We start from the raw sequence: 12,500 nt of genomic DNA on the forward strand, positions 1-12,500 counted from the left end.
GCCCCATTGTACCTTTCTCGACCAGAGCAAATAATTACCAAGTAACTAGTTCACTGATCAGGTGACACCTAGGGGTGGAGAAGGACCTGGGGGTAACACCCTCAGCCCTAGAGATTTGCCTAAATTTACAAGGCCTCCCCCTTATGCTACTTATTTCACCATCACTGCAATTTTTCGTAACGAGTGCCTATTCTTGTGGAACGCTCCTGAGATGGCATGGACTTGTAAATGGAATTTGATTTATAAAAGAGTAATGAGGCACTTGGTTCGCGTGCCCACATTGAGGGGCCCTCAAAACCCAGACGACGGAATGCCAAGGCTAGAACTAGGGTTTGGGAATATGAATTGCAAGGTGGCTACCCCAGCTTCAACCAGCTGGAAACACAGACGGGTGAACAAACACCAAAGCCAGGGGATTAAAGTTTATGTGAATGGGAATGTGGATTCCGAAGGCCACTAACTGCCCAACAAGACGAACAACAGACACCGACATCTGAGACTCAGACGGCAAGAACTTCGCCTTCGAAGGACCCCGAGGAGAGAACCTCGGGGGGCCTTCGCCCCAGGGGAGCCAGTTCATTCCTGAGGGCAAGTCGGCGGCTCCGACGTCGAAGCCAACACCTCCTAGCAACTATTCCGGCCGCTAGTTTACAACTAGCGTCAACAATCGGCATTCCAGGACGGAGGATATTCCCACCCACCAACTCTAACCCTTGGGTTAACAAGCCGCGGGAGCGGGGGGTCGGCCAAGTATTCCAACTTCATTCCAGTGTCTGCGTCGCGATTCCGAGGAACGCTACCAAGTATTCCAGGCACGGCATTGGAGAGCTCGGTTTATGTCTGGTCGAGTGCGTGTGCGTGTGCGCGAGCGCGCTTGCGTGTGTGTGTGTGTGTGTGTGTGTGTGTGTGTGTGTGTGTTTTGGGGGCTGGGGAGAGAAGGAGATTATGGGGAGGTGACACAGTTTGTCGTGATGCTGTCATGTTAATAATAATAATAATAATAATAATTTTAATACAGAAGAAGCTATAAAAACATTATATAGATATATAGACAGATAGAAAGAGAGATAGATAGATAATATATATAAAAATATATGCATACATAAAGACATATATATACATATATAAATATATATATATATATATATATATATATATATATATATATATATATATATATATATATATATTATTTAATCCAAATGTAAACCAAACTAAAAAACTTCAAGAAACAAGAAACAAAATTAAAATTCTAAATAAACCGAAATAAATAGAGGCGCCCCATTGCCCGAGGCGCAAACGCCGCATCTCAAAAGTTGGTCTGGGCAACAAAAAAGCACGACAGCAATTAAACTTAGCTTAATGTCCGTCATTATTCAAGAACTAATAAAACGAGCAACTTCAAGCGTTAGACTCCGGCCAACTATTTGCAAATAAGCTTAATGCATCTCGGCGGGATGCGAAAACGAAAAAAGAAAAACAAAAATAAAAATAAAAACAAAATGGACGAGAAGCAAAGAGCATACACAGTTTTAAAAAAAGATTATTATTATCTTTATTATTCAGACTTGGAACAACGGCTCCAAGGAAATTTTTTCTTTTATGCATTCAGGCATTTTGGGAGGATTGGGCATACACGCACACACGCACATTATGTATGCACACACACATATATATGTATAAATATACATGTATATATATATACATATATATATATATAATATATATATATTTAAGAGGAAAGGTACGAACATCTCAAACTCTAAAATTAAGAGTCGTTATTACCTTTAAACAAATATGGAAGAGCCCCCAAATGAACATCTGTTATTCGGTAATTCTTGCACAAGTGCTTCTTTCCATCGACTGACAGTTTATAGAGCTCTCTTTGAAAGTTGTGAATCCCTTGAGGTGGGATTTTGACGTCGCACCTTTATTTGTCTATTTTTTTTTTTTTTTGGGGGGTAAATAAGCTTTGCTGACTTAGCACTCAGCATTTTTGAAAGACATATTAAACACCTGGACTAAATATTGGTGTTAAAAATCATATTCTCTCTCTCTCTCTCTCTCTCTCTCTCTCTCTCTCTCTCTCTCTCTCTCTCTCTCTCTTTTTTCACATTTTATTATAAATTCTCTCTACATACTCATATTTTGTTACATTTTATTATAAATTATCTCTCTCTCTCTCTCTCTCTCTCTCTCTCTCTCTCTCTCTCTCACTCTTTTTTATATTACATACTTTGTCACATTTCATTTTAATTTTCTCTCTCTCTCTCTCTCTCTCTCTCTCTCTCTCAGACACACACACACTTTTTTTATATTATTATACATATTTTGTCACAGTTCATTTTAAATTCTCTCTCTCTCTCTCTCTCTCTCTCTCTCTCTCTCTCTCTCTCTCTCTTTCTCATTTTTTTCACATTAGCATACATACTTTGCCCCGTTTTATTATAAATTCTCTCTCTCTCTCTCACACACATTTTTTTCACATTATTATACATATTTTGTCACATTTCATTTTAAATTCTCTCTCTCTCTCTCTCTCTCTCTCTCTCTCTCTCTCTCTCTCTCTCTCTCTCTCTCTCTCATTCACGCACACAGCTGCGTAAACGAACGTAGAACCATCTGACGAAGCGGTTACTTCCAAAAGAGATCTGTCTGACGATGGCACCTGAGTCCGTGGGGCCAAATTCTCTTGCGATTTGGCTGTTTCTCTTAACTATGGGATTCACATGCCTTCGTTGGGGGAGGTGAGGGTTCTCGTTTATGTTGACATTTCTGAGGAATAGTTGTTGTTATTTATCATTAAGGCTGTTATTATTATTATTATTATTATTATTATTATTATTATTATTATTATTATTATTATTATTATTATTATTATTATTTTATGAAGGCCTACAGAAAGCGAAGACGACCTTAAACGGCTCATTATACGTCATTGTATGATTATAATGAAAAGGAAAAATTTGAAATGCAAAAGGAGGAGAAATTCTCATCGTCTCAATCAAAAAATAAAAAAATAATAGCCAGCCCAACGAACATTTTTTTCTTATATATAAAATGAGAGAGATATAATGGACCATTTTTCATTCGCTTTTGAGAATAAGACTAATTCTGTTCCCTTCATTACGTGTAAGGAGAGGGAGGGAAAAAAGTCATGGGGGGAAAAAAGGCATGGGGGAAAAAAAGGCGAGAGGGAAAAAATTCAAGGGAAAAAAAAGGGAGACAGCATTCAATGGATAATCACTTCTTTCCCTAAAACGGCCCATTTGAGGCTATGCCGATTAAGGTGGGGTGGGGGTTGGGAGGAGGTGGGGAGGGGGGAAGGATTGGGGAAGGGGAAAAAAGTAGGGGAAAAAATGGCCGCTGGGGAAAAAATTAAGACGTGGAATTGTCCCTTTATCTGGCGATTTCCAAGAGGGAAGATTTAAATGCCTTAATATTAAAAGGCGTTCCGATATTGGTGGTGAGAGAGAGAGAGAGAGAGAGAGAGAGAGAGAGAGAGAGAGAGAGTTTAAATATATTAAAAATATGATAGAGAGAGAGAGAGAGTTTAAATATATTAAAAAATGAAAGATGAGAGAGAGAGAGAGAGAGAGAGAGAGAGAGAGAGAGAGAGAGAGAGAGAGAGAGTTTAAAATGTATAACAAAAATAAGAAAGGAGAGAAAAAAGAGTTTATAATATATGAAAAAATATGAAAGTTGAGAGAGAGAGAGAGAGAGAGAGAGAGAGAGAGAGAGAGAGAGAGAGAGAGAGAGAGAGAGCTTTCGTTAACATACAAAAAAAGGAAATATAATACATATTTTCTCCTCTCTCTCTCTCTCTCTCTCTCTCTCTCTCTCTCTCTCTCTCTCTCTCATACACACACACGCACACAATTTTTCACATTAATATACATATTTTTTCACATCTTGTTGTAAATTCTCTCTCTCTCTCTCTCTCTCTCTCTCTCTCTCTCTCTCTCTCTCTCTCTCTCTCAAAATTCATTTATATTTACCGTTATCGTTAACCAACTGGATTTTAAGGGGAAAAACTTCAACATTTCTCTCTCTCTCTCTCTCTCTCTCTCTCTCTCTCTCTCTCTCTCTCTCTCTCTCTCTCTCACTACTCCAAAATTCATTTACATTTACCGTTATCGTCAACCAACTGAATTTTAAGGGGGGAAAACTTCAACTCTCTCTCTCTCTCTCTCTCTCTCTCTCTCTCTCTCTCTCTCTCTCAGTCCGCAAAACGGCGCAATATATTCCACCATCCTTCATACAGAACATTCCACACCCCAGTGTACGGGAGGCCCTGAAGAGATTGGGAAATTCTTCCAGCGTTCAGATTTCGGCTTCTTATTATTGCGCTCAGATCGCGTTCAAGAGATCGCGGCGTCTCGCGGCCGCGTTCACTAGGTTGTACTCGGAGTTATTCCGCCTCGAAAATGCGGCAAACCTTGCAATTTCAATCGAGAGCAATGGCTGGGACGCAATTTCAATCTCCGTTTATCCCCGGAATCCTGAATCAACACTTGGCGACACAAAATCACGAGATTGCAATGAGGAGAGAGAGAGAGAGAGAGAGAGAGAGAGAGAAGAGAGAGAGATTGGATGAGTTGCAGATTCGTCATGCATGCACACACATAAATACGCATTTACAAAAACGTAAAAATTGTTGCTATATCGGATTACTGGTAAATATATATATAACATATATATATATATATATATATATATATATATATATATATATATATATATATATATATATATATATATTTAATTTCCTACAACCAACCTGGACAGTAACCCACCTCAGCCAACTACTCACCAGTTACTAAGCTCACTCTTCTAGCATAGAAAATTAAACTAATAAGAATAATAGTAAATAGATAAACGTAAAAAAATAACAAATAGAAAAAAATAAAAAAAGATGATAATAAAATTTAAATAAAAGTGAATAAATCCAGACTTAAATACTGAAAAATAATAAGCGTTTTAGCAAATACATAAGTTCTATCCTTCTAAATATTCTTGATTATACTATATAACTATAAGTCATACCTTTCCATATCCTCTATAATTTAAAAAAGAAAGTAGTGGATTCCTTAATCCATGTGTTGCAACCTCCCGGTGGCCCTCTAGTGACCGTATTGACCTTTGACCTTTCGTGGAAGGACTAAGCCAGGATACCTTTTGATGTTATGACATTACTTGCATAAACTTATTGTCAAGAGTCTTCTGGACATTACTTGACATTTCAACATTCTTCACGAGTTCCAAGATGTTCTCAGTAACTTAGGATGGTTTATACTTGACTGAGAGAGAGAGAGAGAGAGAGAGAGAGAGAGAGAGAGAAAGGAGGTTTTCATGCATACATGTATATACATATATATATATATATATATATATATATATATATATATTTATTTTTACATATTTTATGTATATATATTTATATATATATATATATATATATATATATATATATATATATATATATATATATATATATATATATATATACATATATTTAATATATTTATATATACAGTGTATATATATATACATACATATATATACACACATACATACATACTTACATACATACATACACCCAAGCCAAAATATCCTTCCGAGGAGAAGTGCTTGCTGGAAAGCAGGTTTCAATGCAGCACGGCAGCAGCCCCCCCCCCCCAAAAGCCCCAAGCAAAGGCAGCAATCTGAGGTATGCGCGGACGGCGTCACATTTTTATCTGGGAGAGTTTTTTCCCGGAGACTTCAAGGGAGGGAAAATTCGGAAGTCATAATTTTTTCCCCGCAATATTTTTTTTTTCTTCCCCGGCGTCTTATAAAGGTCTAATTTATGCACTTAGCTGGACACGGGTGGAGGTCCGGACACGCTTCGGTGGCCTGCTTGTCGCACGGGGAGGAAGAGAGAGAGAGAGAGAGAGAGAGAGAGAGAGAGAGAGAGAGAGAGAGAGAGAGAGAGAGCGATCAAATCAATATACTGTGAAACTGTTAATAATAAGAAAAGTGTAAATACTTGTGTGTGTGTTTGTATGACAGAGAGAGAGAGAGAGAGAGAGAGAGAGAGAGAGAGAGATCACATCATTATACTGTAAACCTGTTAATAATAAGAGAAAGTGTAAATATTTGTGCGCGTGTTTGTATGAGAGAGAGAGAGAGAGAGAGAGAGAGAGAGAGAGAGAGAGAGAGAGAGAGAGAGCGATTCAATATACTGTGAAACTGTTAATAATAAGAAAAGTGTAAATACTTGTGTTGTGTTTGTATGAGAGAGAGAGAGAGAGAGAGAGAGAGAGAGAGAGAGAGAGAGAGAGAGAGAGAGAGAGAGAGATATCACTATACTATAAATTTGTTAATAAATAAGAGAAAGTGTAAATATTTGCGATGAGAGAGAGTAGAGAGAGAGAGGGATAGAGAGAGAGAGAGAGAGAGAGAGAGAGAGAGACGAATCTGTGTAAATATTTGTGTGTGTGTGTGTGTGTCGAAAGTGTAAATATTTGTTGTGTGAGAGTGTGTGTGTGTGAGAGAGAGAGAGAGAGAGAGAGAGAGAGAGAGAGAGAGAGAGCAAGTCAATACAAATTGAAAATATATATAATAATAATGATAATAATAAGAAAGTGTAAAAATTAATACACAATTTACATAAGAAAAATTGTAAAAGCATGTCTGTGAGAGAGAGAGAGAGAGAGAGAGAGAGAGAGAGAGAGAGAGAGAGAGAGAGAGAGAGAGAGAGAGCATATCACTATTCCCAACCCAAACCTTCCTGAAGGCGATCACGTGAGATCTGAAAACGATACGCAGAGATCTGAAGGCGATAAGAAGGCTACCTCACATCATCATAATACATTCCGTTATGGGAAAGAATTCTCTCTCTCTCTCTCTCTCTCTCTCTCTCTCTCTCTCTCTCTCTCTCTCTCTCTCTCTCTCTCTCTCTCTCTCTCTCTCTCCCCCTCGTTTCTGGAAGGTCTTCAAGTGAATATATTTTATTATATTTTCTAGAGAGAGAGAGAGAGAGAGAGAGAGAGAGAGAGAGAGAGAGAGAGAGAAAATTAACAAACTAGTATTAAGATCTAACAAACTAGTACCAAGATTTATATATATATATATATATATATATATATATATATATATATATATATATATATATATATATATATATACATATAATAATATATATATATAATAATAATAACACACCGAATAAATAACATTACACCTAAATAACATAAAAACAAAAAATTACAATAAACAGGACAAATAACAAATAAGCTGTGAGATGAAACTCACGTCACCTCTCTCAATAAAATACATCTGAACCCATTTTGAATTCCCGAAATTTCATTGGCTGAACTTCATGACTGAAAAAAAAACTCAATTCCTAAATCATTTGCCCGAAGCAGAAACAAATCTTCTGCAAATCTTATTAACAAAAAAATAAGAGATTGATTTGTCCCAAAAAATGCTTTCGCTATCTTGCCAAAACAAGCCATCTGTCTCCATGCGAATTCCTGCTGAGGTCAGCAATTGTTAAGCATCCGGGGATGTCCCAACGCTCCTACCCTCCGCCCCACGCCGGAAAAAATCGGTAGCATGCAAAAATGATACATGAAACGCTCCTGATCGTCCAATATGGTCAAATATGCTAAATTCATTTCTTAAAATAATTTTTATTTTTTTGTCAAGGGATAAAATTTCCACTATGCAACAATGATATCTGAAGCACTGCTTACCAGCTAGTATGGTTAAATACACTATATTAATTCATTCAAATTCCTTGAAATTCCTTCAAATTCTTCTTAGTTTTTGACCAGAGATAAAATTGAGACTAAGTCGAAATTATCATTAATAATAATAATAATAATAATAATAATAATAATAATAATAATAATAATAATAATAATAATTTTTATTTTATAATTCGAAAAATTCGACACAGAGATAAGCACTAGTTCACTTCCAACCGTTCAGTGCATTAGCCAGTGACAAATGGGAGTTGGACAAGATAATAATGAAAGAATGAAAATAAACCAATAATAATAATTATAACAATAATAATATCAATGACGAAGGTTTAAAAATTTGCTATAACTACTGATGCGGCACAATATTGTGCCTGATCATCATTTGGATGGGTAACCAAAAGCAATATTAAAATGGAAACACTCTTCGTATGCATTAGAGAATGTAGAACCCTGCTTCGAGATGGTCTGGTCCCACAGAGAGAATCCGGCGAGAGAGAAAAACATTGTGAATAACGGAAAATAATAACCAACGAATGATAGGATAAACACGTAACGATAATAAAAATTCAAGGCAGAATCAACTGGAAATAAAGTCGATAAAATCACAAGGATCTTTTCAGAAGTCTGCGTCCGATTTGAGGCGGGCCAGAGTTAACGACGGGCGTTCCAATATTTTGAGAGAAAGCTCGCCGAGGGATATTTCTTCAGAAGTTGACTTTTACTGACCAGTCCAGCTGGGGATGTAGGCAGCATTTTCGTCTTGCATGTATACTGTCTAAAGGGATAGGCATATATATATATATATATATATATATATATATATATATATATATATATATATATATATATATATATATATATATATATATATATATATATATATATATATATATATATATATAGTGTTCTCCTCTAACAGGTATATGTCATAATTATATATATATATATATATATATATATATATATATATATATATATATATATATAGTGTTCTCCTCTAACAATTTCCAGTTGCAATAATAATTTTCTAGATATCAGTTTAGCACCAAGAACTTTTAAATGCACTAAGTTGATCCTTCAATACAGCACACAGATATAGCACTGATTTCGTTCTTAATTTTGCCTTTTCATATTTTTCACTCTTTTTGCACCCAAACCACGTTCCTGTTTTGTCCACTCACTTACCAGAGAGGAGAGGAAAGAATTTCTCCTCTATTTTTCTCCAGAGGTGTACATAGGGAGAATTTTTTTCCATTGACAAGGAAATCTTGTTCCTTCTTTTGTTGGTGAACTTTGCTCATCAACGTTTTGACTTTCTACTTATGAACCTATTTCCAGTGGGCTTTTCACATTAACTATTATTTTTGCTTTCCAGTGAACCTTGTAAAGAGACATTTGTCTATTTTTTCATTGGACATTTTACATAGGGACCTTTCTTTCTAATGAATTTGTAAATTTTTTCTAGATTTTCCAAGGACATTGTACATAGATTTTTTTTCTAATCTCGTTGGACTTTATACATAAAAGGTTTTTCTTTCTATTGGACTTTGTACCTAGATATATTTTGTATTTTTCAGTGGGCCATGTACATAGATTACCTTTATTTTTTCAGTGGGCTTTATACATAGTGACCTTTATTTCCAGTGGATTGTGTACACATTCTTTCAAATTCTTTTAGATTTTCCAAGGACCTTGTGCACAGACATTTTTCCAATTTTCAGAGTACTTTGTCCATAAAGATTTTTTATTCCAATGGGCTTTGTACATAGACTTCCTCTATTAATTTGCAAGGGACGTGTACATAGACTTTTCTACTTGTTAGTGGACCTTGTACATAGAACCCTTTCTTTAAATTGGATTTTCTAGCGATATTTTTGCGCGAGTACATAGAGAATTCCTTTATTTTACTTTTCCCGTGGGCTTTGTGCATAGACAAAAATTCCAATAAAGCTTTTTCAGAGAGTTTTTCTTTTTATTTCTAGGTTTTTTTTTATTTTTTACAATAAATTATGTACAAACGTTTTTCTTTTGCTATTTTTTTTCCAGTGGACCTATCTTGAGGATTTTTTCCAAAGGTCCTAAATATACAGATTCACTTTTTCACCATAAACTTTGTACATGCAAACATTTTTTTCATTGGATCTTGTACAAAGAGACTTTTTTTCCTATGAACCTTCCACAGAGCTTTTCTTTTTAATTAAAAACATGCATTGATGCCATTATTTTAAATGAACCTTCCACATACAGACATTATTTCCAATGTTCCTGTACATAGAGATAATTTTACAATATATCTTGTCCACAGAGACATTAAGTTTTTTCCTTGTACATAGACAAGGTTCTGATTTCAAATATTTTATGTAACGAAAGCATAAAATATTTCCACGCTTAATTCAGAGCAGTTAATATATAGCAAAATTAATTTTTTTAGCTGAACATGTTTTGAAAAAAAAATTCTTGATTACTACTTTTTTTTTTTATAGAGCATTTACAGAGATTTCGTCTTATTTTCTGAAGTATGCCAGATAAAATGATATTTTTTTTTTCATGTGGAGCAAGTAACAAGATAACTTTTTTCCTTGGTAGAATGTTTTTTTCACCTTTTTTAAATTATGGAACATATTTGGCTACAGAAACAAAATGAGAGAGAGAGAGAGAAGAGAGAGAGAGAGAGAGAGAAAGAGAGAGAAAGAGAGATAAGCAAGAGAGAGCATTAAAAAGATAAACAGAGCATTTAAACAGGAAAGAGAGAAAGGAGAAAGAGAGAGATAATTTTACAAGCAAGAGAGGACATTTAAAAATAAGAGAGAGAGAGAGAGAGAGAGAGAGAGAGAGAGAGAGAGAGAGAGAGAGAGAGTAAAAGCTGTTTTCCCAATCCATTCCAATGGGGATAAAAGCTTCTTACGTTAAATCCCGGATTACAGGGTAGAACTTGTTTGTCTACTAAGAAATACTGTGGCATACACAAAAAGAATATTTGTCAGCCATCAGTAAATTTGGAGAAATAGTTGCATATTTCACGAGCTGTGAATATTAGTATATTTGTCTGAATAAAAATAAATGCGCATATTTGAAGACGAATTAGGGTGCACCCACATTAAGCAACACATGTCATATACAAGTCGATAACTTATAGCATACACACAAACACATCACAAACATGTTGAATACAAGTTAACGACTTATTCGTGGGTCTAACCAGTGTTTCATAATAATATCCAGTATTGGCTAAACAACTCGTTTTCAACCTGTCTGTGATAAGTAAGAGACATGTTGCCAACATGTGTACGACATATTTTCCTGTATCATGGACGTCACAAACATGTTGGATACAATTTAACGACTTATTCGTGGGTCTAACCAGTTCTTCATAATAATATCCATTATTGGCTAAGGAACCATTCGTCACCTAAGGTCTTTGATTTGTTTTGAACCTGTCTGAGATATGTAAGAGATAAGTTGCCGACATGTGTACGACATGTTTAATAATAATCATTGGAAATGCTGAGTATTTGTCATTTTTGTATAACATTTATAAGCCACTGTAACAACGAATTCTCGGTGCATACACCGGCAAAATACTTGTGTATTTTTCTTGTTACAAATATCAGTATATTTTGCACGAATCTAATTCACAATAATTACCTGGAAACAAAAAGACAATCTCATCATAATCGCTTGGAAAGTAACCTTTATATTTATGTTGAACGACTGAAGAAATTTATTATAACTGGGTCGCATACATAAGAGTATATTTATGTTGAACAAAAAAATAAGCGTAATATACTTAGCCAGAGAATACACGAGTTCATTTTGCATATATAATTCTCTCTCTCTCTCTCTCTCTCTCTCTCTCTCTCTCTCTCTCTCTCTCTCTCTCTCTCTCTTTCTTTATTTTTAAGATGATTTATTCAGCTTGGTAATGCTCTGCCTTGCTTACAAAATTCTCTCTCTCTCTCTCTCTCTCTCTCTCTCTCTCTCTCTCTCTCTCTCTCTCTCTCTCTCCCCCCTTTTAAAATACTCAAATGCTTTATTCATCTTTGTAATGCTATCTCGTGCTTACTAAACTTTCTCTCTCTCTCTCTCTCTCTCTTAAAATCTCTCTCTCTTCATCTTTCTCTGCATTCTTTTAAAATGCCTTATTCTCTCTTTGTCTTGCTCTCTCTCTCTCAAAACTCTCTCTCTCTCTCCTTTTAAAATACTCAAATGCTTTATTCATCTTTGTAATGCTATCTCGTGCTTACTAAACTCTGTCTGTCTCTCTCTCTCTCTCTCTCTCTCTCTCTCTCTCTCTCTCTCTCTCTCTCTCTCTCTCCCAGCACATCTCCTCCAGGCTGTCCAGCCGCCACTCTCAAATATTGAAAAGTATATTATGCGCAATTTCCCCTCGAGAGATTTCGACCGGAATTCAAAGCAGGCGAACCATTCAGTTGTCCTTATTTAGTAAATCGGATAGGAACCCGAGGGTAGGGGGGTAGGATCCCCTCCTCCTCCTCCTCCTCCTCCTCCTCCTCCTCCTCCTCCTCCTCCTCCTCCTCCTCCTCCTCCTCCTCCTCCTCCTCCTCCTCCTCCTCCTCCGCCAGAATTTAGGATGCGTTGCAGAATATCCTTAAAGGAGAGCATTGGACTGGGGTGAATGTTATAAGGGTATTTGCGAATATTTCTTCGGTGTTTGTTTTAGAATATTAAAGCTTTTTCTTGCAACAGGGAACGACTACAGGTCGTTTTCTCAGGCGTAAGATTTCTTTT

General features: G+C 35.9%; 1 protein-coding gene across 1 annotated transcript in view; it reads left to right on the forward strand.

Annotated features, from left to right (window-relative positions):
- Nucleotides 1-12,500, forward strand: part of LOC136830878 (uncharacterized) — a 34,520-nt gene that overhangs the window by 10,872 nt on the left and 11,148 nt on the right. The window contains exons 3-4 of the mRNA XM_067090850.1: nt 453-588; nt 680-848. Coding sequence (XP_066946951.1) covers nt 453-588; nt 680-848 — 305 coding nt within the window. The remainder of the gene's footprint in view (nt 1-452; nt 589-679; nt 849-12,500) is intronic.

Source organism: Macrobrachium rosenbergii, chromosome 47, assembly GCF_040412425.1.
Source record: "Macrobrachium rosenbergii isolate ZJJX-2024 chromosome 47, ASM4041242v1, whole genome shotgun sequence".
Classification (NCBI taxonomy): Eukaryota; Metazoa; Arthropoda; class Malacostraca; order Decapoda; family Palaemonidae; genus Macrobrachium; species Macrobrachium rosenbergii.